This window comes from Letharia lupina (assembly GCF_014066315.1).
Source record: "Letharia lupina isolate WasteWater1 chromosome Unknown contig_24, whole genome shotgun sequence".
In the NCBI taxonomy this organism is placed as follows: Eukaryota; Fungi; Ascomycota; class Lecanoromycetes; order Lecanorales; family Parmeliaceae; genus Letharia; species Letharia lupina.
In genome coordinates, this window is record NW_023502993.1 from 750,384 (window position 1) to 774,012 (window position 23,629).

At 50.1% G+C, this 23,629-nt stretch overlaps 7 protein-coding genes across 7 annotated transcripts; 2 read left to right on the forward strand and 5 right to left on the reverse strand.

Moving 5' to 3' along the window:
- Window positions 1–540: 540 nt before the first annotated feature.
- Window positions 541–3,335, reverse strand: HO133_006453 (uncharacterized protein; the record flags this gene model as incomplete). The annotated part of the gene is made up of 4 exons (XM_037297351.1): window positions 541–2,033; window positions 2,093–2,282; window positions 2,329–3,068; window positions 3,125–3,335. The coding sequence occupies 4 exons, from the start codon at window positions 3,333–3,335 to the stop codon at window positions 541–543; spliced, it is 2,634 nt and encodes an 877-aa protein (XP_037147476.1).
- Window positions 3,336–4,681: 1,346 nt separating this feature from the next.
- On the reverse strand, window positions 4,682–9,314 carry HO133_006454 (uncharacterized protein; the record flags this gene model as incomplete). Its single annotated transcript, XM_037297352.1, has 8 exons — window positions 4,682–5,878; window positions 6,022–6,059; window positions 6,112–6,193; window positions 6,253–6,431; window positions 7,351–7,813; window positions 7,978–8,148; window positions 8,381–9,091; window positions 9,159–9,314. The coding sequence occupies 8 exons, from the start codon at window positions 9,312–9,314 to the stop codon at window positions 4,682–4,684; spliced, it is 2,997 nt and encodes a 998-aa protein (XP_037147477.1).
- A 1,350-nt stretch (window positions 9,315–10,664) lies between these two features.
- On the reverse strand, window positions 10,665–14,700 carry HO133_006455 (uncharacterized protein; the record flags this gene model as incomplete). Its single annotated transcript, XM_037297353.1, has 4 exons — window positions 10,665–10,691; window positions 10,746–12,030; window positions 12,232–14,305; window positions 14,457–14,700. The coding sequence occupies 4 exons, from the start codon at window positions 14,698–14,700 to the stop codon at window positions 10,665–10,667; spliced, it is 3,630 nt and encodes a 1,209-aa protein (XP_037147478.1).
- A 689-nt stretch (window positions 14,701–15,389) lies between these two features.
- On the forward strand, window positions 15,390–16,577 carry HO133_006456 (uncharacterized protein; the record flags this gene model as incomplete). The annotated part of the gene is made up of 2 exons (XM_037297354.1): window positions 15,390–16,495; window positions 16,553–16,577. 2 exons carry the CDS (start codon window positions 15,390–15,392, stop codon window positions 16,575–16,577), a joined length of 1,131 nt encoding a protein of 376 aa, XP_037147479.1.
- Window positions 16,578–17,324: 747 nt separating this feature from the next.
- HO133_006457 (uncharacterized protein) lies at window positions 17,325–20,477 on the reverse strand (the record flags this gene model as incomplete). Its single annotated transcript, XM_037297355.1, has 4 exons — window positions 17,325–18,364; window positions 18,424–18,579; window positions 18,647–18,791; window positions 18,843–20,477. The coding sequence occupies 4 exons, from the start codon at window positions 20,475–20,477 to the stop codon at window positions 17,325–17,327; spliced, it is 2,976 nt and encodes a 991-aa protein (XP_037147480.1).
- Window positions 20,478–20,698: 221 nt separating this feature from the next.
- On the reverse strand, window positions 20,699–21,372 carry HO133_006458 (uncharacterized protein; the record flags this gene model as incomplete). Its single annotated transcript, XM_037297356.1, has 6 exons — window positions 20,699–20,867; window positions 20,923–20,977; window positions 21,034–21,099; window positions 21,189–21,195; window positions 21,254–21,317; window positions 21,368–21,372. The coding sequence occupies 6 exons, from the start codon at window positions 21,370–21,372 to the stop codon at window positions 20,699–20,701; spliced, it is 366 nt and encodes a 121-aa protein (XP_037147481.1).
- A 349-nt stretch (window positions 21,373–21,721) lies between these two features.
- HO133_006459 (uncharacterized protein) lies at window positions 21,722–23,327 on the forward strand (the record flags this gene model as incomplete). Its single annotated transcript, XM_037297357.1, has 2 exons — window positions 21,722–21,874; window positions 21,939–23,327. 2 exons carry the CDS (start codon window positions 21,722–21,724, stop codon window positions 23,325–23,327), a joined length of 1,542 nt encoding a protein of 513 aa, XP_037147482.1.
- Window positions 23,328–23,629: the final 302 nt, after the last annotated feature.

The window sequence follows — 23,629 nt, forward strand, 5'->3', positions numbered from 1 at the left end:
TTTGGACCGACTTGGCAGGTTCATGCACTCGGCAGTATGCAGACAGATGCGCTCGGGGTGGGGTCCGCGCCCTTTCTCTCCCGTTACGGCCTTCCCTCGCCTAAAGGGGTCCGTGTCGGGCAGCATTCAATCCTGGGCCAGGATTTCTGAAAGGCGCTCGAGTACCTACACCGTCTTATCAATTGAGGCTGATTAAGGCTGAAAAGTCATTCCAGGTTCTCAAGTATCTTGAAGCTTAACACAAATTCAAGATTGCCAATCTTTGTTGCTTTTATGCTTCTTGCCGCCTCGAGCAATGTGTGCACTTGCAGTTTAATAAGTAGCGTTGTTAGATTTCAGACCGATAGTCTCATAAAAAATTTCATGTTTAATCAAGGGACTCAAGGAAATAAAGACGAGTACTGGGGGCTGAGCCCAATCATTGCGTGCAAGTGCGGATGTCTTCGTATCAAGCTTTTTACTTTTGCTGCACTCTATGGTCCTAGGCTATGTAGTACTAAGCTACCACACTCAACTTCCCCCCCACCCCCAACCTTATCCTTACAAAGACATGCTGAACCCACCCGTCAGCGGCTTGTTCGCCGTTGTCGTCGTGGGAGTACCCGTCGCACTCAACAATACCACATCCGCGATACTCACATTCCCCACATCGTACCCAAACGTCCCGCTCATGGTCAAAGTCGAGCCATCGTACGCGAATCCGATCACCGACGTCGCGGCCTGCGTGATCGACACCCCGTCATCGAGGTATAGAGACCCGGACGCTTTGCCGTCGAGCCCTGGCGCTACGACGAGATTGAAATCGAGCTCGCGCAGTGCGGCGGTCGTGTTGGCGCCGTCGGAGCGGAGGGGGAGGATGGCGCCGCCTTTGATGTACACGGGGATCTGAGTCAGATTTGCGTTGATGGTGACGGACGAGCCGCTGCCGCGGAGGGGTTCGTAAGTGAAGAAGTCGTAGAATTGGTCATTGGGGAAGTAGACGGAGACGCTGGTGGCGCCCTCGTCCGTCACGGGCGCCACTAGGATGGAGGGCCCGTAGAAGTATTGCAAGTCCAGAGACAGGGTGTTGGTGTCGGCGGGGTAGAGGAAGAACATGGGGTTCAGGAGCGGTGTGCCGTCGACGGATTGCTGGTAGAGGGCGGTGTAAATGTAGTCGAGGAGTTGGTAGCGCGCCTTGATTGCTACTTGCGCGGCTTCGGTAACGGTTGGCCAGAGGTAGTATTCCTGATGGGCGACCCCGGTGGCGTCGTGGTTGCGGTAGAAGGGGTAGAATGCTCCCAGCATAGCCCAGCGTGCACAGAGCTCTTCGGTCGTGTCGCCAGCGTAGCCACAGACGTCGGATCCGACCATCGGGATCTGATAGATGGCTGCGAATGCAATCATTTCGGCAATCGAGATTTGGTAGTGAAACCAGTCGGAGTTGTTGTCGCCGAGCCAGTGCCCGACGTAGCGGCCGGCGCCTGCGAATGTGCTCCGGGTTATCACCATCGGTCGTAGGCCGGGGCGGCGGTTAAGCATTGCGCCGCGGCTAGTTTCGCTCATCATGGTGCCGAAGAGGTTATGGGTGTCGTATTCGGCAAGGCCGTTGGAGTGAATGAGATTGGTGTCGAGCGTGAGATTGCTAATGGAGCCGGCTGCGTCGTGGATGGGATATGGTGGGTTGATGAGGTCGCGGTTTGGCAGGCCCATCATGCCGCCCGCAGTTCCCATCTGTCTCTTTTTGAGGCTTTGCCCCCGCTTTATGCGGCTGGAGGAGGAGGGCTGGAAGTCTGTTGGAAATCCGGGGATCGGATAGCCTGCGTTAGGGCGGACTGGTGGAGGTGCAGGGGGGTCATCGTTGGAGACGGCGAACGCTGCTGGGTCACTGCACGGGTAGGGGCAGAAGTTGGAGGCTTCATTCATGTCGATCCAGAGGGCATCGATGTCAACCCCATCCGTTGGACTGAAGAAGCTGGAGAATTCGCCGTTCCAATAGCCCTGGGTGGCCGGATTGAACCAGTCTGGGAAGGCGGTGATACCGGGCCAGACAACGCCTAATTCATGAGTTGAGTCATAAGTCCTAACGAGAAGTCTGCCACTGTGAATCACTTACCTTGGTAGATGGAACCATCGCTATTCTTTAGGAATATACCCGCACTCTCACCGTTCTCAAAAGCAGAGTAGTTCTGATACGCCACGGCAGGGTCTACCATCATGATGTAATGCTGCTCGTGATCATGAAGGTAAGTAACGAGCTCCTGCATCTTCTCCAATGGGAATCGATCAGGATCCAACGTGAAGACCTTGATTTGTCAGCTTCCATTTGGCAGTGATGGGGAGTTGATTTACCTTTCGCAAATCCATGTAGTCGATGTCGGTCCACATTGTCTCCAAGGGTATGTCAGCAGCTGAGTAGTTTGCAACGACCGCGGCGACCTCGTAGACATCCTGCATGCCGTATCGACACTGATGGAACCCGAAGCCCCAATATGGCATCATGGTGGGCTGGCCGATGACGTCGCTGTATTGCCTAGCAACGTCGACTGGGCCCGGGCCAGCAAGGACGTAGAGATCGACGATCCCTCCGATCATGTTGTATTCGAGATACTGCCCCGCGGAATCGCTGTTAATGTCGAGATCCATACCATCGCTGTTCAACATGAAGACCCCATGGGTCTCACTGGTGCTCTCGCGGTACTCGAAGTAGATGGGGTGATTTCCGTAGAGGTTGGTTCCTGGTGGGATCAAGTACGCATCTCGAGACCACAATGTGCGAACGTAGTCAGTAGTTGGGCGACGGAAAGGGTCGGTGTCTTCTCCAAATCCATAGATATTCGGATTACTCGGAAGCGAAGTGCGAAGTCGGACATACTGGGACTCGAAAACGAGGGCCATTCCCGAAGTGTCAAAGATGGACTCCCCGCTATCTGTGCGCTGGACGGCGAAAGAGAATGGATCCTGGGTCAGATTGAATGATAAGAGTGAGCTTGCAACAGCAACGGTGTCGTTGCCAGGCCGCCCTACGACCGACTCCGGGACTTGGTATACTGTTTCACTCTGATCAAATATTTGGATATGAAGGCGAGAGTCTGTGAGGTTGTTAGCCTCTTCTCAATCATATCGTGTCACAAGGCTTGCAACCAACCTGTTTGATATTCGACCAGGAGCGTTAGATCCGGAAGGTCGTAGCCGTAGACGTTGCATGCGTCCCCAGCCAGCGTCAGTGAGGCAGTCAGACCTGAGTCGGTCTGGGCGACATTGCTAGCTGTATAGCCTGGGCAACCGCTTATATTTTGGGAGAGTACGGGTCTCAGAGAACCCAGGAGGAGCACAGCGGCTCCAAGTACGGAGAACATGATGAAAATGATGACTTGGGACAAAAGGAGGAAAAGAAAAGAGGAGAGAAGGTTGGTCTGATCGAGTGATGTTCGAGAAAGAAAGCATTTCTACACTTCTTAACCCCCCATACTTATAGGCATGCCTACTTCTAGATCCACCTGCCCGCGCTGAGGGTGAGAGTGGAGAGAATGAGAAGAAAGTACAAACAATTCCCCGCATTTCAGTCACGGGTTCCATGCGAATGCACATGAGTGCACGGGTATGCTCGGGCCTCTCAGTGGACAGAAGAGATCGACATCGCCGGAGGAGTGAAGGGTTTGCATCTTTCCAACGTTTTCCCTTATGAACATGGGTATGGTTGGGCCTCTCGGTGAAAAAAGAGAGATCAACATGTCCGGAAGCAGGAGTGAAGGTTTGCATCTTTCCCACTATCGGACTTACTGCTACTGTTCCTATGTCACACGTGTCAGACACCAAGTCAGCAGACAGGAGAAATTAATGTCCGGAAAAGAAAAGCAATACATGACTACTAGTCATGATGAGGAAAGTGCTTTGACACGGAAAAGTACACGGCGTGAGGGGAAGGAGGAGATGATGGAACGAGGGAATCATGGGACTCCGTGCGTGAATTGTCGCAAGAGTGGAAGTCCCGAGTGGCGGAAGGAATGGTATCTTGCAAGTATTTCGGGATTCGAAGCAAATTGACTGGCTGGCTCTGGGAGTCTGGGACGTTGAAGATGCGGGGAAGGGGGGAAGAAAGATGCTGTACTCCGTTTGCACGTACCTTGTACAAAGATGATAAAAGGAAGAAGAAAAAGCCGTCGCATGTCAGCTGCTTTGTTGGCCTGCATATATTCTGCGTCTATCCTGCATATGCTGCAAACTTTACTCCTTTTTCATCTTTTTTCATCTGCGTGCGTTACTTTAGGCATGAAGCATGAAGCAATACAGCGCGTAAGATTACCTTACTTAAAGTTACTATCAAGCAAGCATCCGTCAAACATGAAATCTCAGAGCCTCGGAGTCGGCGGTCATAAGATTGCGGGGAAAAGCCGGCGCTACTGACCGCTTTCCCGCCGATTCGCTGTCCAGTTTCCCAAGCTAAGCTACTTTATCACTAGGTACATAATGTAGGTACTTTATCAATAAGTACCTACCTCCCTAACCTTTCAATCACTTCTTCTGCTCTGCTCTGCTTTGCTTTGCTCTGCTCCAACTCCTTGCAAAACTTTGTAGCAGGCCCAATCAACAACACGGAGTCACACTTAATATCACCGGCAAGTGATGCTTATGATGCTGATTTCATCGCAACGGTCTAGCCTCGTACATCATGTATGCCGTAGTCAAGTGGGGAAAGACCCACCTACAACCTTTCCACCTCCCAATCACCTTTCTCTCCTCTCTTTGCCATCACACTCGCTCCTCTCCGGATAAATTCTCCAAAGCCTTTCTCACCCACTATTCCTCCTTCATCGCGCGCCCACATGACTTTCCCTCTCAAGATTGTCCACCTCGGCCAATTCCCCACTTCCCTTCCCTCATAAGGCGTATAGTCGACGTGATGATGCAGCTGTCCGTTACTCACCCTGAATGGCTCCAACGTTCCCTCGGGATACCAGATACACAAATCCGCATCACTCAATCCCGGCAGTAATGTTCCTTTTTTGGGATAGAGCCCATACAACTTCGCCGCATTCGTACTCGTGACTTCCACAAATTTGCTTAACCCCAGTCTTTCCTCCCCTTCCCCAAGGACAAGCGATAATCTTGTCTCCACACCGGGGCAGCCATTCGGTATATATCTGAATCTGCCTTCTGGGTATCCCTCAATAAGCACGCTTTTCTTGCCCGCTTCACGGTCGTCGTAGTCGAAAGGGCAGTGATCCGATGAGAGTATAGTGAAAGTGCCATTCGAAAGACCGCGCCAAATGGCCTCGTGGTCCTCTGATCCCTCGCGGGGCGGCGGTGAACAGACGCATTTGGCGCCCTCGAATCCTGGTTTATCGAGATCGGAATGTGTCAGAAAGAGGTATTGCGGGCATGTCTCCGCATAAATCGGTAATCCCTTGGTCTGTGCATGCCTGATATGCTTCGCTGCTGACGGAGAAGAGACATGTACAATCAGGATAGGTGTGTCGATGATAGAAGACAGAGCGATGGCACGATTCGTAGCCTCCGTTTCCACAATCTGAGGACGGGATGTAGCGTGGTACTTCGGCGCATACAATCCTCTGCTCTCCAGTTGTTCAGTCATCCACGAGAGTATATCCCCATTTTCGGCGTGGATCAATGTCGTGATACCATTCCTGCGCGCTTCCAGAAGGACGTCTAGGATCTGGTTGTCGCGGAGTTGGAGAGCTTCGTATGTCATGTAGATCTTCAAACTCGAGATACCCTGTTCGCGAAGGGCAGAAAACTCGGAGAGGACGTCTGGGGTAGGATTGGAGATGAGGAGGTGGAAGGAGTAGTCTGTGTAGCAGTTCTTATTTGCTTTGACGTGGGTTTGTTGCAGGACGGAGAGAAGGGAGGGATCGCTTTTGCTTTGAGGCGCGAATGTTACCTTCGAGTTTCCGGAGTCAGTCATTCTTCTTTGAGGTGGAAAAGAAGCCATAGGACAAGGTGCGTGAGTATGATTTTCTCGAAACATTGAGGACTCTCATTAAGCACCGACTATGATGACTTTGCTCCGAAATTTAGACATACGACTGTGGTTGTGCCGCCGCAGATAGCTGATCTGGTTCCTATTGTGTCTCTTTAGCGCTCTGGTGGTTCTGAAAAGTAGGTATATGGTACCTGTTTCATAATCGTCTGCAGTTTTTCCTTTACCAAAAAGCGGCGGTTCGTCAAGGTGGACGTGAGCATCGACGCCTCCCGGCTAGGGGACCCTCAGGTCAGCATCACGTCCTCAGCAATATTTGGAAAAGCTCAACATACCATGACATATCCACCTTCAGCATCAATGACTCTCTTTGCTGCGATTTCGGCCAACGAGCCCTTTGGGGCTAGAAGGGCTATCTTCTCGTCCTTAATGGCGATGTCATAGTGGCCGATATCAGAGGCAGTGACGACTAGACCATTGATGACAAGGAGGTCGTAGGGCTCCATGGTCAGATCTGCGAGTCTGATTAGAGTAGCTTCGACGACGTCTCGGGTTTGCTGGCCCCGAATCGTACATCTTTGCGTTGCCCAACCTAGTAGACAGAACACGTTTGAGGAACCGAGAATGAAACAGGTTTTGTCGGGCTTTGGATGTTCTTATCTGCGTCATCAGTAGACGCTACTCGTGTACCTGCCTTAGTGCTCTCCTGCCTTTCGGGAAGGTGGAACAGATGTGGAAAGTGGGGGAATAGGAGACTCGATTTGAAGGTTATTCAACATGCGATTCCATTCTTTTGAACACCGCCAACACTTAACAAAATATACACCGAAAAGAAACACTGTCTTGCATTGCTCAGATCTAGGACATCTTGCAGCAACCAGCATGGATTCTCTCTAAAACCGTGCCGAGCAATCTCGAACTCCTACTAAGAATGTTTCCCAATTGACATATCTCGATGTTGACCCCCACTGAAAAAATGTTGGGCAGCATACCACCTTGGGAAGAGCCAGAAGATGTCAATCGAGCTTCTTTGGTAATGAGACATATCGTCTCATTGACTGGTTTTTACAGGCCTAGACTGATACGCCTTACGAATGTCATCAACGTCACTTGGCCATCCACGTGGACAACTCGAGCTTCGGAAGTCGGAATTCCCTAGCCGTGTATATCCTTGCAGTACGCACAAGCCTGTACATCACACTCTGGGCATCGCATGACCGTACAGACTTTGTGGCAGAAGTTGCATTCATGCCACGAGTCGATAATGTCCCAGAACTCTAACGCGGGTTTCGGAGTCAGCATTGCTTATTCGAATCAAGTAATAGAGTTGCAAGACAGGTCTCAGGAGTAGAAAGGTCCTCTTGCTCCCAAAACATGTCTTGCGACTCAATCTCTGTACCATATAGGGAGGATTGGCTCCGAAATGTACGTACCTCGGTGTACTTTCATGTGAGAATCGTGAAAGTCGTTGCAAAAAGGAGGGTCGTAATCCTCGTCACTGTCATCATCATCGTCGCCAGCAATCGAAGGTTCGGGCGTAGCCTCAGTGAAGCCTCGGTCGGGATCAGAGCCGTCGTAGCTCACTCTTGGGTTAGTCACGTCTTCACGAGAGGGTTGTTGCTGCCGGGTCGTGTCTTCATCACTTTGCCCGTCATACAGGGGCGGCATCGTTTTTAGAAATGGCTGTCCAGCGTTGCTACGCTTGCTCCCACATTCGGATGGGTGAGGTGCACCCAAGTTCTGATTGGGTAAAGAGCCTTCATTGTTGACCGACGGCTTCATTTGGTCCTTCTTTGCTTTCCTTTTCGTCTTTGTCTCCGTTGTTGACTCGGCTTGCTCTCCTTGGGAGCTTCTTTTGCGACTCGCTCTGTCACCTCTTGCGACCTCTTTCCTTGCCTAAAGAAACAGGGTCAGCAGACCCTCTTCAAGAACTCAAGTTCGATCGCAAGCCAGTTCAGTGGGGTACAATCAGGGTTAGAAGTGCTCTTCACCTCTGAATTACCTTTTGCGGCTCCGGTAGACGTAGAAACTAGGAAGAAATCGCTCTGAAATGTACACACCTCTCGCAGCTTGACGTCGGCTTCAGTAGCCTCTTGCTCCCGCCCCCGAGCTCTTAGCAATTTTACTACCCGCTTGTACTCGTCTAGGCACTCATTGAGACGTCTTTCCAGAGATTTTCGCTTGATTGGTAGATGAAAGATCTGCTCGTAATCCTCGTCTTCTCTTTCATCCTGATGATGATTTTGAAGTCAGTATACCATTTTCAAGAACAGACTCAACTACTAAGACAAGTCAAGTGGCACAGGTAGGAGAAAAATAATGCCATCTCGTGACACGCATTGGAGTCATAAGACCAGTTTCTAGACCATACCTGGGGAAGAAACCCTTTCTCCACTCCCGAGCCATGTCCCACGGCTCAGACTGACGTTTCGAATAGGGGAGAGTCGCTCCGAGATGACGTACCTTCGTTGCCCTTAAAGACTCATCCACCTTGACTTGTGTTTTGTCAATTTCGGCACCGATGCTGATGATATTGGAGAGCAGAAGCACTAGCTCAGCCGGCCATTTCTTTTCGGATTGCTCTCTTTCTGCCTTCTTGCGATCTGCTCGTTCTTTCTTCTCCTTCTCGAGTCTTTCTTGGAATTCCTTCTCTACCTTGTCTGGCCAGTCTGGGTCAGGTTGCTGTGGGGACGTCGGTTTGCCCCAAATTCCACCGTCTTCACGCCTCTCTCTTTCGGCTTTCTCCCGATCTCGTGGTGGTGGTGTACTAAGATCACGTTTCGTCCTTTCCGCCTCCTTGCGAGCTTCCTTGCGAGCTGCACGCTGTCGCTGCTGATGCTCAAAAAGATCGTACCTATCCTTCTGTTCCCGATCCCATTGCTTGCCCCATCCACTGCGATCAGTGGCACCATGCGCATAAGTCGGGCCACTCCAGTATTCATCGTCTTCACGGCGTGCTTGGTCTGCCCTCTCTTGTGCTCTCCTCGACCAGTCCCAAGTCCGCTTTCGCATGTCTTCTTGCCACGCACGGGTAGGAGCATCGGGATCGGACGATCTCTGAGATGGCCATTTAGCTGGCTGTGGCGGTTGCCTTGCCTTTTGGCTTGATGAGAGGGTTCCGTCATATTTCGCTCGACGGTTCTCGTCGGAGAGAGTCTCATACGCTGCGCCGAGCTGTGTAATAGCAGATATGCTAGTCAGCCATCATAAGCAGCTCCTGTAGAATGGGGCCTGTAGTGACCTTTTGGAAGGCTGCAACGGCTCGAGGATTGCGGGGATCTTTGTCCGGGTGACATTTCAGAGCCAACTTGCGGTACGCATCTCTTACTTCCTTCAGCTGTGCTTGATGGGTGATGCCTAATATTTCGTAGTGGGTTTGACATAAGGATGACGCCATCGTTGTTGTTACTCAAGAGAGTTGCCGTTTGGGTTGCCACTGTCTCTGTCGTGTGAGTCGCCACTGAGGCTACCTGACTTGAGTGGTGCAGGTGTTAGTGAAGAAAGTCTAGGGGTACGACATCTTTGCAGGCATGTACCAATGCTGCTGCAATAGTTTCATTGATTTCGATTCGCACAGATATGGTCGAGCTTGGCATGTTAGTAGGATCACCAATGTTTGCATTGAAATGGCTCACAAACTCATGGATCAATTCTAGGCCTTCTTGACTTGGTCATCATGCGTAACTTTGCTGCTCTAGTCAAATATGCATACCTGTGTTTCCTACCTGCAGTGTTGAGTTGTCGATTCGAGATATTGAGGAAAGATGAGCTCAAGTAGCCGACGTGAGCAGGAGGTAAAGCTTTCTCGCCAGTGGGGCAGCAGCTTGGGAAATTCGATGATTGTCGTTAATGATGATGGGGATAGACAAACAATGAAGATGTTCTGTCACTCGAATTCACTGTAAGGGCCTGAGGTAGGATGTGAAGTAGAATTTGGGCATCAAGTTACACTTCACCGGAACGAAAGAAAATGGTGAAGTGTGATGATGATGATCGGAAGGATATTACATGTGCAGTCAGTCGATAAGGCGTTTAAGAACAAAAATGAGCTGCGGTCTATGAATAGTGTAAATATACCAATGGTTCTTTCCAATCTTGGATCCAACTTTGCCCCGTTATATCACCACATCGAAATCTTAGATATATTTTATCAGAAGCACTTTAAGGTTCAAAGCATTCACCTGGGCAAGGCAGACTAGCAGCGCGATTTCAATGTCCATTTGCTCCTGTCAAGGCAAGGATTTACCATCGATTAGCTAGAACGCAAGCATAGTGTTATTGGGTGCAACCGAATACATCTTCGGAACAAACCTTCAGCTACAGCACCATACTTTCTAACAGCGACCTCTCACGTGATCTACTGGCTAATGTAAGATACGTCCATCTGTCTCGACGGATAATTACGCCGATACATCCTGGATGTGGAGCAAATGACCCCGAACGGCCAAGCTCAATGGACGATCTCGTACTCAAATATCGTCGATGGATAGTCTTGTCTCATACGACTCACACAGATGAGAGTCGCATCCAGCTCAAGATCATGCGATGTGGAAGCGGAAGACCGAGCGAGGTGAGAGACTTGGAGTGTTGGAAGGATTGAAATGCAAGGAAGAACACGATGGAGAGTCAGAAGACTGATGGGTAGGTATTGAGAGATGTATGCACACCACAATCATCGCCGTAGCACCAGTTTGCCTGCTCCCAGGATCAAGGGCACCCAACCTTTTTCGGCCCGCACGGCCCAAGATCAGTAAGCTACTCTTGTTCGCATATCCTGCAGATCCGTCAACGTTTGTGGGTCCGTGGATGTAGATAGGGTAGGACTCACAGATATCTTGCGCTCGATCTCTCGTACCGACCTGTCCAGCTCTCCAGCAATCATCTGCTTCTTGTCGCTGGGCAGCAACGCGTACCGCTCGCATAAGTCTCCGTCGATCATTCCCTTGACCGGCGCATAATATCCCCGATAGATGAGATGATCTCGACCGGCCAGGGGTGCGTCTTCACTTCTCAAATGTTGCTCCAGTGTCTGGAAAAAGTCCACGTCTTCTCGGCTGACGAATGGCACAAAAATACCCAAAGTCCCTTGCAAGCCCGTCCAAACAAGGACATCCCGTCCTCCAGCCACCAGCTGCGTCTTTTGTATACTTGTAGGCACATCTTGCGCAAAAAAGTGACACATCAAGGAAATGCGATTGGGCGCGCCTTGAAGGTACTGCCTTTCGTGAATGAGATGAGCGCCCGAGCCATCCTCGTCAGCTTCTTCGGAGGCCTTTTGAGGGCAGCGTAGCAGCCAAATGTTTCCAAACTTATCGCCACCAGCAACGGTCTCATAGTCGACCATGGTACTGCATGTCGTCCATCTTGCAATCACGTCATCCACGAAGGCTATCAAGCGATTTTCTTGAAATTTGTAGACAACGTAAACAACACTCTCCTGCACGTCGCTGACGATGATGCGGCTGCCTTGGGTTTGTAGACCAACGACAAGATTAGGCACCACTTGGGCTTGGCATTTTCGTAGCAGCTGTTTGAGACCTAGGTCGTATATGCGAAGCTCATTGCCAACCCCGGCTAAAAGACGACCTTGAAAACCAAGCAGTGCTTGCGGTGGTTCCTCAATTTTGGTTTTGTGGATGAATTCTAGCTCTTTGCCATCTTCGAGGAAGCGGTAGACATAGATGAAGCCGGCAGTAAATGATCGCGGAGCTACCACTACGTCTTTTCCGGTACCAACTATAAGGAATGTTTCATCATCCTGACTCGAGAATGAAACAGCCGCTATACTGACAGCAACCTCGTTGTCTTCTAGATCGATCTGCTGAAGAACCGCTTTGGCGATTACGGGATCAATGATATGTATACACGACGCCCAATGGCCTTGAGCACGAGGATAGCCAAATTCGTCGGGTGGGAGCTCAGCGGCGTCACCATTAGTAAGGTTGGAATCATTCAAAAGTCGTTGCTTAGTGGATGGGGAAAGGGTATTGTTATCGGCTTCAATGGTATAGAACAGAGGTTGGTCTGGATGGCGAACAAACTTTCGCGGGGTGTACGTAAGGGGAATCGACTGTTGGAGAAGATTATTGCCCAGCTTGTCGATGGAGAAGATTCTAGGTAGAGTTGCATTAGCCCCAACGGAGTAAAACCGCACGTTGTTCGTATAAGATGGGAGAGAGCCATAGTTCAGAAGGAACAATTGGAAGTATTAAAGGATTTTTCCTCATTGTCGCAATTGACATCGGAGGAAACCGCTTATGCATCATCATATCTGGCAAATTTGAATGAAGGCACAACAATGACGAGGGGCTCACCTCAAGCTCTTCCCCTCGATTCCGACCATCCCCTCCGGACACTGCTCACTGCTGAAGTTCGAAGCGTATTCTAATCCAACGTAGTCTAAAGGCGTGAGCATGAAGCCTTTCGTCTGGGGATCAGAATATCCAAGCCATGGCCGAGAGCTCAAGGCAAGAACAGATGCCTGCCCTTTGACAGACACTCGAAACAGCTTGGCAGGTTTAGGACCGAGGAAGCGCGTTCGCGTGTCTGAGAGCTCACCAGTGACTTCATCGAGGACTGTGCGAAGATAAACGCCGGAATAGAGACCTATATGCAAATAAAGCGTGGATCCACCGGATGTTGAATCTGCCATTGCCATGACTGCAAGCGCGCTCGGCGCGGAAGTCAAGGCTTGAACAGACTTGTTCTCTAATGTAGAGTCCGGATCCAGACTCAATATTCGTACGGTGGAGTCATCGCAGCCGACAGCGAGGAACTGGCTTCGGACACGGCCTTCTGGAACTTCACCGAGACTCAAGCATGTTACAGTACCGCTCATCTCTCGCTTTTCGTCGTACTCTGCTAGAGATCCATCTTGATCCATCTCGAAGTATACAATCTCCCCAGAACTCAAGGCCACCGCAACTTGTCGCTCATTTGTTGTTGCTGCAACAATAGATCGATGTTGAGGTGCTGGCCATTCGTTGACTCGCCGATCTGCTCTGATATGCCTGATCCCTTTCGGGTGTACTTGAATCAAAGCATCTTCGCCAAGCTGTTGGACTGCGAGTGTTGGAGCAGATGAAAGAAATCCGGTGTCGGTGACTTCTTCTACTGTCTCACCAATGCTCAAGACCAAGGTCCCATTGTTGAAAGAGAGCACAATGTAAGCATCGTATTCGTCGCCGCGGGTGATCTTGGTAGTCCAGACAGCGGACGGAACATAGGGTAATTCCGAATCCACAATGTCGTTGACCTCCAAGCCATGTTTGAGCGTCCGAAAAGAACTTCGTGCCCCACTCCCACAAATAGAGTATATTTGAGGCGCGTCCTCTTCCGTAAGATTTGCAACTTTGCAGTCCAGCTGAGGATTCATCGAATCAATGCTTTCTACCAGGTTGACATTTTCCGCTCCTCGCGGATGGAAGTAAATTGCTTCGTACTTTTCGGTCGGGTCCACGGGAAACAAGTCGCTATCGAACTCGGTCTCTTCATCGTCGTCCCCGAGCTTCTCAAACTGGTAAAAATGATGGTTGCCTGTTTCGCTTGCAACGAAAAGAAACCCGCTTTTGAGGATGCAAAGGTTGGTGGCTATAGGAACAGTGTCGAAGTACTTGATCTTCAGCTTTTTCACTTCACCAGTTGGTTGGCCGGCTTCATCTTCTACCATTTCAAGCGTGACTTTGAACATATCTCCGTCCTCGCTCTGCAGCAGGAAGAAGAAAGCTCCTCGCATTTTGTGCATGACACCAGCGATAATGTACCTTTTGCGCTCAGGGTTTTCTGTGGCTCCTCTTCGCCTTGGAATGGCCACTCGAAATGGGTCTTGGTTGGAATGCCTGTAGGTGATGTTGTCCAGACCGCACACAAGGACTCCACTGGGACCATCTGCACCCCCAGGAACCTGGAATAACATGGTTGCTGTCCGATCCACAGGATCAGTCCATTTCCGGACGACATGATTAAGTCCTAGATCAAGCTCGTAGTAGACCAAGTGTTTCTCCAAGTCATCAAAAGCTTGACCTGTTGAATCTTGATCACATTCTGTGTAGTCGACTTCCAGAGCCGCGAAAACAGGGTTTTCGTATCCAACGTCAAGTCCAACAAGTGCGAACACCAATGTCTGTGCTTTATGGGCCTCGAGTGGAGAAGATATCGTTAATTCAGCCTGTGCGTCTCGATTTAGAACGTAGACGAGTTTGTTTTTTTCGACCGACGCTATGAGGCATGCCCTACCCTTGGGGTCCACTGCAAGATACTGTCCTGGTATTACCCGCCGGATACCTGATTTGCCAAATGTCTCGAGGTGTAATCGGTTGAAACGATTTTGGGAAGGGACGTATTCGATTATGGTGATACGTCCGGAGTCGGATCCTATGATGATATAATCTAGAGACACCAAGCTCAGCCTAATTCTCCGAGATATATTCCGCATCTAGAGGCAGCACAGCCGTCATGGCTGCTGGGTCCGGTCGAGCTGCCTCTCCGAACTTCAAGAATCACTAAATGAAGCTTCAAATGCCAACGGGAAGTTACATACCTTTGTTACTACCCGCTAGTCTGAATGCTGCCAGTGTCCGTATGATGCCAAACAAGTCTTGAGATAGGATTGTTGTGATTTTGCCCTGGGCAGGGTCTGGCCGGTGGATGGTGAGTCGAGAGCCAGAGGCCGTCACTATCTGTTGCTCTTTGGTACCCGCAAACTGCCCGAGTATCGTCTGTGTTATGGAGGAAGGGGGCTGGATCGTAAGAGAATACATGAACATGCTCGACGTCGCTGCCATTTTCTCGGTGTTTCTCAGCCCGCAGGCTATGAACCCAATTGTGAGACGACACCAACCTTGGGTTTACTCTGCACGAGGATGTCTGCTCACAGTCGAAGAGAAGAACGCAGATGGCTTTGAAGCAAGATCTAGCGAAGCGGAATTTTCGCGGACCAAAGGCCTCCATCCAAGTTGACTAGCGCGGATCTCGATTTTGGTAGGGCTGAATAGGGCTGACCTATTGATGACGCTGATAGGTTCAAGAAGATACACATTCTTACCTCTCAGCAGCAATAGTAGCGATGCAACCCGGATACACCTGCTCAAGGTGCTTGCATAGTCTAAAGAAATTCACTAATACCAGAACTAAAACTCAAGGATACAGCTCAATTCTTCAGCGCAGATGGGGATCTTTAAGTACGAGACCGAGCATACAAAATGCAACAATTCCCAGTTCTCCAATTCACCGGCGTGCTGTCACCTCTCAAAATTATCAAGGACAAACCTCGATAGATGAGCCGCCGGAAATAGCTACACCTCCTGGACGGGCAAAACTGCCTTCAGCCACCACTCTCTCCGGCAATGTCCTCCTCGAACCCGACAACCTCTTTCACCACTTCTCGGACTCGCCATCACCAGACATACGGCGAAGAGCTGCTTTCATGAAGACTCACGCCTATTGTTCTCATCCCTCCCATCACCAGACTCGAATGCCGCTGTCTCCCCACGACCCAGAAGCAAGAAAAGGAGCACAGTCAACGCAACCCCCAGCTTTCGTCCGCTTCGAATGTCCTGATTGTGGAACACCAGTGTCATGTTCAGAAGAACATTGGGCTGATGATTATGAGTCCCATACGGAGATATGTGACGTCCTTCGAGAGATCAACGAGGATGACCACGATCTGCGCTCCGGACGTTTCTTCCCTGAATTTGAGTACCCGGGCCCACAGATGGAGGAGGCATTGGTCAATATGACCAATTGGGATACGTACCTATACACGCGTGAATACAGGGCTATCAACGAAGAAAGACCCTTACGTCAAGTAACCAAGCTCCTCACCTACCCAGTCACTATTGGCAGTATACTCTCCGAACTCAGCCCGTACAATATCCGCCGAAACGGCCGTATCACAACCGAAGGACTGAAGTCTCTCAGCGCTCTCCGCTACACCCTACACCCTCCCCGCACCGGCGCCGACGGCACTATAAAAGGTCTCCGTCTCAATCCCCCTCCCGTTCGTATCTTTATTCTCGGAGCCCGCGCCGAATCCTCTCTTCCTCGCGAGGTGTGGCAACAATTATCTTTCATCTTTCCCCGCGTTGCTTTCCATCTAATCTTCATCGGCCCAGAATCGATGACAAATCGAGACGCTGAATTTCCACTCCCGGAGCGAACGCCCGGGAACCCATTCGGTGCCGTGGTCGAAGATCGCATAAGTCATGAGATGAAAATCAGTACCTTTGTCGAATACTACCATACACTGCACCAAGCCGGGCTATTCCACCCTTACGACCCCTACTTTGACTGCTTCGTTCTTTTTCACCCTGGTTTGGGCCATCCGGCCAGTTCGCACGAGTGGGCAGATACGCTCCCCCAATTATTGGAAACCAAAGTCCCTATCATCTCCACCGGTTACACAGAGTGGGACATGGAACGAGACCGAAAATGGGTAGAAGATAAGGTGGGTGGAGAGATGGACATATTGATGGAGCCCGGAGAGAATAAATTTCGGAGCTTGAGGTGGGATTTAAACGAGTTTGACCCAACGGATGTAAGTTGTGGAAATTGGGGTGTTTGGGCTTTCAGGGGGAAGAGGTATGCTCCTTTCATTCCCCTCCCGAGATTGAACATCATGCTGAACAAGTAATGCAGGTATGAAACTACGATGAAGGATTAGAGTTGTACATAGCATTGCGAGGGAGCATAATTTCTATTTAGTCAGAAGCAAGCTTTTGCACAGCCTAAAACCGCTCTTGTATAACCGATATCTTGACTACGAGAGGCCGCATACCTACGCGCTGTCCATACCAGGCTCTACACACCTCAGTTATGCGCAAGGACATGGTCATGGTGCTGGAACACGACAGCGATAATGGCTGCTTACCCTCATCCTCTCCGGTCAACAAGAGTCTCTGCCTAAGTAGTTGCACAAGAACATGCCCGCCGTTCCTAGCAGTGACCAGTGACTCATTTCCTACATATATCCTGGCTTTCTACGAAAATTTTCGAGATTGCAGTTGTGATTTCGCTATCTATTGGAGGATCACAATACCTGAGCTGGCAAGACCAGTGAGCTTGCGAAAGCTGTGGGGTTGAGCACAGGACTGCAAATAGTAAGTGTCAAAGCTACTGGCAGCGAACCAAAAGAAGCAATCAGGACGCGGAATGAGAGGACTTTTGGAGAGCAGCTAGTTTGGCTCCCTGTACGATGTTAAGTATGGATTCCTTTGAATGTTCTGTTCTATCTATTTTCGATGAACCTCCATCTTTCGAGCCGCAAAGAGTATCATACACTCATCTTAGCCAGCTCATGAACCTATCATACGGCGTTTTCCCAGTACGCCATCACCAGCTCTGTTTACATCCAACAGGGCATGTGATCCAATACAGGCACACAGCTGATTTCTTGGCCTCATTCCTTTCTCTATCCTGTCGATCGCCTTACTAGCTCCTGCCATGTGCCCTCTAGAGCCCCTTTCAACTCCTTGTACGAAACCACGATCACGGACTGCTCATCCCTTGATGTCAAAGCAATCCGCTCCTCAATGCCTGCATCTAGCTTGTTCAGGCAAGACAGGATGTGACCTAGATCCACTACAGGATTTGCTTGGGCATCGACCTGATGAAAGACGTAGTCGCGGAACAGGCCCAGCACTGCGCGAGACCCTTGTGTGGTATATGTCCGATCATTTTCATACTCAGGTCGCTCATTCAAGCAGCTGAGTTTCGTCATTAGGCGCACAAGGCGAGAATTCTCGATCTCCTTGTTAAGGGAGAAGTATAGGTGATCATTAGAATGAAGCGACTTGTCGAAAGTATCGATAGCATTAGAGCTGATCAACTTGATCAGAACGTCGATCCCCTCATGATTTTCCGGTCTGTCATGGTCCAGAAGCCATTCAACAACGATTTTGAGCTGAGGGCTAGTTTTGGAGTAATTCTGTGCAAAGACATCGGGCGTTCGTGCCCTAGAGGAAGAATTGGACATGTTATTTGTACCCACCGCTAGGATGAAGTTGCCAAATTTGTGAAAATCCAGTCGCTGTAGGTCAGCAATATCGTGTATTTCACTAACCAGCAAGTCCTCCAATGCACAGCCGTTGAGGCGAATGCGGTTTTCGTCGGTCACAATCACTTTACTTGGTTCGATGACTCGAACAGCCAGTTGTGCAGAGTGAACAGCTTTGAGAGCGTTGGTAATCTGGACGATGTAGCTCCACAGAGTTTGTTCGGAGATGAGAGGAGGAGCATTGCGGTTAGGGCGGCTAGGAGTCTGGTTGAAGTGCTTTTCAGCAACCGTTTTTGAATCAGGATGATAGTCCGAAACAATGACTAGGGAGCTACTGTCAAAGTTTGTGGTTGTGAAGGCAAAATGGAGCGATACGACGTTGCTATTTCTAACAGCTGCCCACTTTTGGCGGACCGCGAAGATGGCGTTCTCATTGAGGTTCGTGGCTCGAAAATCTAGGTTGTATAGGTATCAGCGGCCAAACATTTGTCCTGCTCAGTGGCCAGGTACCGACCATGTATGCGCCTTAGGCAGTAAGTTCTGCCGTCCTTAGCAGATACGGCTTTATAGATGGTGCTAGAGTATCCACGCAATGTCTGACTTTGTTGTTGATTGACGCTTGTCAACGGCGTAAGGGTGTGGTAGTGTTCAACGGTGGGCGTGTTCGAAACTGAAATATCTAGATAAGCTATCTTCCACACTACAATAGATACGAAGTCCGGTATCAAAGAGCCTACCAGCAAAAACCCTCAAAGTCGCTTCAGTCCTGGCGTGAAGCTTCAGCCTTAGATCTTCTGGGATGAACAGTTCTTTCGCAGTTCTCTGATTGGGTTTCGAGGGTTCTCGATGAGGTTCCAAGGGAGTGTAGAGATTTTGGTTGAGCTAAGTCTTTGTGAGCCCTGCATAGTCTATGCGAAGCGGGCAGAAAAATACCTGGTGTGAGGGGTCTGTATGATTGGAATAGTATCTTGGACCATAGCCATTTGTATCTTGGGTATACATGTTTCCGTTCTGGTGAAGATCGGCGGCATTTGGAACAGCATTTGCAACTTGAGAAGGGGGGTAAGAGTCGAAGTGATTGGATTGGGAGTATTCAGCGTTTTGTTCGCCCTGTCCATAAACCTGAGCATTGTAATGAATCATATTGTTGTTACAAGAATGGATTGAAGAAGGAAAAGGAGGTATGTTTGGGCCGAGAGAATGGCAAGATTGGGTTGGCATTTGGGACGTCATTAGTACTGGGATATCGAAATACTGTCCTTGCCCTCCCGGAGTGTGCTGTTGTGGCTCCGGGTAATGAGGGTCGCTAAACGATTGGGATCCTCCTCCCGAATCTTGGAAGGCACTTGATTCAACTGGGACGGATGGCGTTCCTGAACTAGTTTGTCTGGGAGGCCAGAGGCTTCGTTGCCCGAACCGCGTGTTCGGCATGACTGATACATAGCCAGTGTTGGGATGCCCATTTCCAAAGCTGACTGACTTTCCATCGCCATTGCCATAAGACCTCGTCGGTGTAGTGGGTGACCTTGAGGGCAGCCTAGGGTGGAATGCTGCAGCCTCTGCGCTGAGTGACTTCGGATGCCGAATCCTGGGATTCCTTGTGGGAGTGATGGGTGTAACGGACTGAGGCTTGGGGAAGTGTGGGGTAGCCTTAGCGCTGGACGATTCGTCGTGTTTGGGTACTTGAGATGGCTTTGGCGGTGTAAACGGTTGCTTTTGGAGAGACAGTCCTGAGCCCCAGCCTCGACTAGAGTAAACGCTGGTACTAAGCGCTGGGTCCGTGAGTATGGCATGCTTGGTTTCTCCATCCTCAATCTCCACATGGGACATGACTGTACTGCCTGAACGTCCCGCGTGCAATGACATAGCGTCAGCGCCCTTTGATGCATCATATTCCTTGCCGCCACAAGACTTTGTGGGAGACTTCGATCCCCTTGCCGAAATGATACTGGGAAGCGTCTGGGCTTTAAGTTCTGACGGTTGGTCACTCGCTCCAACGTCAGGAGCCGCAGTCCCCATGAACTTCCCTGGCGAAGGACGGAGTGGCTCATGTTTGTATTCGGGAATCTCGTCAAACACGGCGACGGGAGAATCTGGCACTGGTCGAGCTAGATGATCCACTCCAGATGGGGGCGCAGAAATGGCGTCGGACTCCACGAAAGACTGAACTCCAGAGCGAGGTAACTGATCTCTCGAGTGGGTCGGTGCGAACCCGGCGGTATCTCTGGCCGTAGGAGGATTGCTAGGCTCTTTTATGAGAGCGGTCGAATTGCTATTTTTTTTACTGCCATTTGAACGGGTCTGGAGCGCTCTCCAGTTTGCGACTCCCTGACTCCAGAAACCGAGAGCAAGGTCAGAGGGTGGCCCGGGTTTTTGATCGTTGCCTGAGAGCCTTGGGAAACCATCTGGGGAGCGACGCTGACTTGGTGAATGCAAGAAGGGATCATACTCGGATCTACGAACGTCTCCAGAAGAGCTGTTCTTGTTGCCGCTTCTGCGCTTAGTACCATTGTGAAGGTTTCGAATCCTATCGCTCTCGTTGATGCCTCTGTCTGGGTTTCCATCCATGGCCGTGGCGGTATAGGAGTGATTGAAGAGAAAGGAACATGAAAAAGAGGACCCAAATAATCATTGCTTACCGAGTTGTATGCTTGAGGAAGGAACTCCTGGGCGTCCGGCGCTATCCAATCAGGCGCATTAGGATTATACTGTTTCAATGATGCAGTCGTAGAGGAGACAGATGAGGAAGCAACGCTGGGAGCTACAACTGCTCAGCATGGATGTCTTTGCTAGGACATGAGTACGATGTTACCTGGGGTAAGGGTTCTGGGTTTGAAAGGTGCAGCATTGGCTGCTTTGGGGGAAAGACCTAGGGTCTTTGGTGTAGCATGGTTGCCATTCACAGCAAGTGACGAAGGTGTAAAGCTCGGTGAAGCAATATTAAAGCGCTTCTTGATGCTATACAAAAGCTAGTGAGTGATTCCATGAAAGACAGGAAGTCGCGGGCATGCACCTTTCCACTTGACTGTTAGGCTGTGATTTGACTGGATCATGATTGAAAGCACATCCTTAACGCTGCGTCAGTCGTGTATTTCTAATAAACCTGATCCAGGGAAGCGGCCACCTTTATCCTCATAGCGGCAGTGGCCATATATCGTCACATTCCTACAGAGCGTGTCTTTTGCATTCTCTTTTTCTCAGCATCTGAATTAGCCAAGGTCTTCCGCCTAGTCTCGTACTGCAGCTTGCATTTCGAGTAGAGTAGGTTCCAACTCTTACCACGCCCCTTGGGTCTGGGAGATGACTCAGGCCGCCGCGCATCCTCCACCGTGCCCTTTGTCAACGTTGCCATTCTGCCGTATGCGTGCTCTACTGTTCAGGCATTCTGAGTGAGGACGTATAAAAGCACTGTCAACCCGGTCAGTAACAAGTAATAGTATCTCAGAAAAGTCATGTACCTCATCCCAGTGGATCTGTGAGACCTGGCTCCAAGCTGATTATATGATTGGTAAGATTGCGCAGTTGATAGGAAGCAAATGAAAAATGATGGGCGAAGAGGACATAGACAGATATGAAAAGCTCGAAGCCCAGCTTCAACAGGGGGGGTAAAGAGCTATTACAATGAGCAAATGTCAAGGACAAAGCGTGGGGAATTGGAAAATGAATCTGGAGCTGAATGTCCCGCATCGGTGCACGGACCAAACCAAGCAATCCTCTTGCCCAGCTTCCTCGCATCACTCAACACCAACACCAACTGGTGCCAACATCAGCACCATATCCACCTACCTTCTGTCTTTCAACATAACAACTTAATGTCATTGTACGCTACCATGTCCAATCAAGATTTCGATCCCATGCAGCTCAATGAGAGCCAGCAGCTTGCCTTAGGAACTTACACATCCGTCACGAACCAGGAACCTTCTGCTGCTGTCCCCCTCCTGCGAAGATCCGAGTGGAACGTTCAGGTACGTCATACTCTATATCGTGCGACAGACAGCTGTAAAGGGCTAAGGCTGATGAGTTGATCAGATCGCTATCGCCAAATTCTTCGATGGCGAAGCCCCAGACCCAGTCGCCGAAGCTCGCGCTTCTTTGCCATCCTCCACTCCTCCACCGCAGTCCATAAGGCGCGAAACCTTGCTGAATGGCTCCTCGTCTTTCCCAAGGTCTCCGGTGTCTCCGCCTCGAGAGCCTGCACCACGGATAGTACCCCAACCTGAAAGTCAGAAGAATTACCGACCTCCACTACTGCTCTCCATTCTCTTCACCCCATTCAATTTTATCTTTCGGTTACTCACCGGATCACTATCATTATTCCGATACTTATTTCCATTCCTTCCACGACTTCTCCCAGCTATATCCGGCGGAAGTACTCCAGCGAGGTCCCGGACTGGTCGAAGACCACTGAACCCTAGGGATACAGCAGCCCGATTTGCAAGAGAGTTCGAAGAGGAATACGGTGCTCATGAATTGCCGTTCCATGAGGGTGGATACGCTCAAGCATACGACTTGGCAAAGAAAGATTTAAGATTTCTGATGGTTATGCTCTTTTCTCCAGAACATGACGACACCTCGACATTTGTGCGGGAAACGCTGCTATCGCAAGATGTGGTTGATTACGTAAAGGATCCTCAGAATAAGATCATACTGTGGGCAGGGAATGTCCAGGACTCCGAGGCTTATCAAGTATCAAATGCTCTCAATTGTAGCAAGTTCCCCTTCGCAGCATTAATTGTACATACCCCCCAGGATTCATCAACATCAATGTCAACTATCGCTCGAGTCACAGGTCTCCAGCCAGCGTCCGCATTTGTTGCTAAGTTGCGAACAGCCATCGCTCAACATTCTGCTACTTTAGACCGAGTGCGAGCCGCAAGGAATGAGCAGCAAGCTACACGAAACATACGGGAAGAGCAGAACAGCGCATACGAGCGATCTTTAGCCCAAGACCGAGAACGTGCAAGGCAGAGACGTGAAGCTGAAGCGGCACAGACTAGGGCTGAGCAGGAAGCAAGAGCAAAGGCGGATGCGGAAGAACGAGAAGTTCAAAAAGCAGAGCAATGGAAGCAATGGAGGGCGCAATCAATATTAGCAGAACCAGGTCCGGGTGTCGAGGATGCCACCCGAGTCAGCATACGGCTAACGTCTGGTGAGCGGGTCATTCGCAAATTTACCAAGAACGCGGAGATGGAAGAGCTTTACGCATTCGTTGAATGCTACGATGTCCTCAGGGCGCAAGAAGACCTCTCCGCGGCCATGAAACCTACAGGGTACAAGCACAGTTACAAATTCCGTCTCGTGTCCCCGATGCCTAGAACTGTGTACGATGTCGAGGGTGGTGGCACGGTGGCGGGCAAATTGGAAAGAAGTGGTAACCTGATTGTGGAGCCAATCAACGATGAAGACGATGAGGCATGATTCTGGACATTTCTGCATAGCTAGGGATGTGAACTGCATTTTAGCGAATGACAGTTCAGAGTATTCGGGCTTTTTTTGAGGCCGAGGAAGTCAGTATCAATTTGGGTTTGTATACTAGACTAGACAAATACAAAGACGTGTTCTAGATCAACCAAATGACACGACATGACAACAGCGCTCATATCTCGGATGGAGAAAACACGGGCATTGACATCCTTGGGTGAGATTCTTGGTTCTGGGTTGAGAGTAGACAGTATTTTTGTAAAGTTTGTATGGTTGTTCAGTAAGCCAGCATTGCTCTT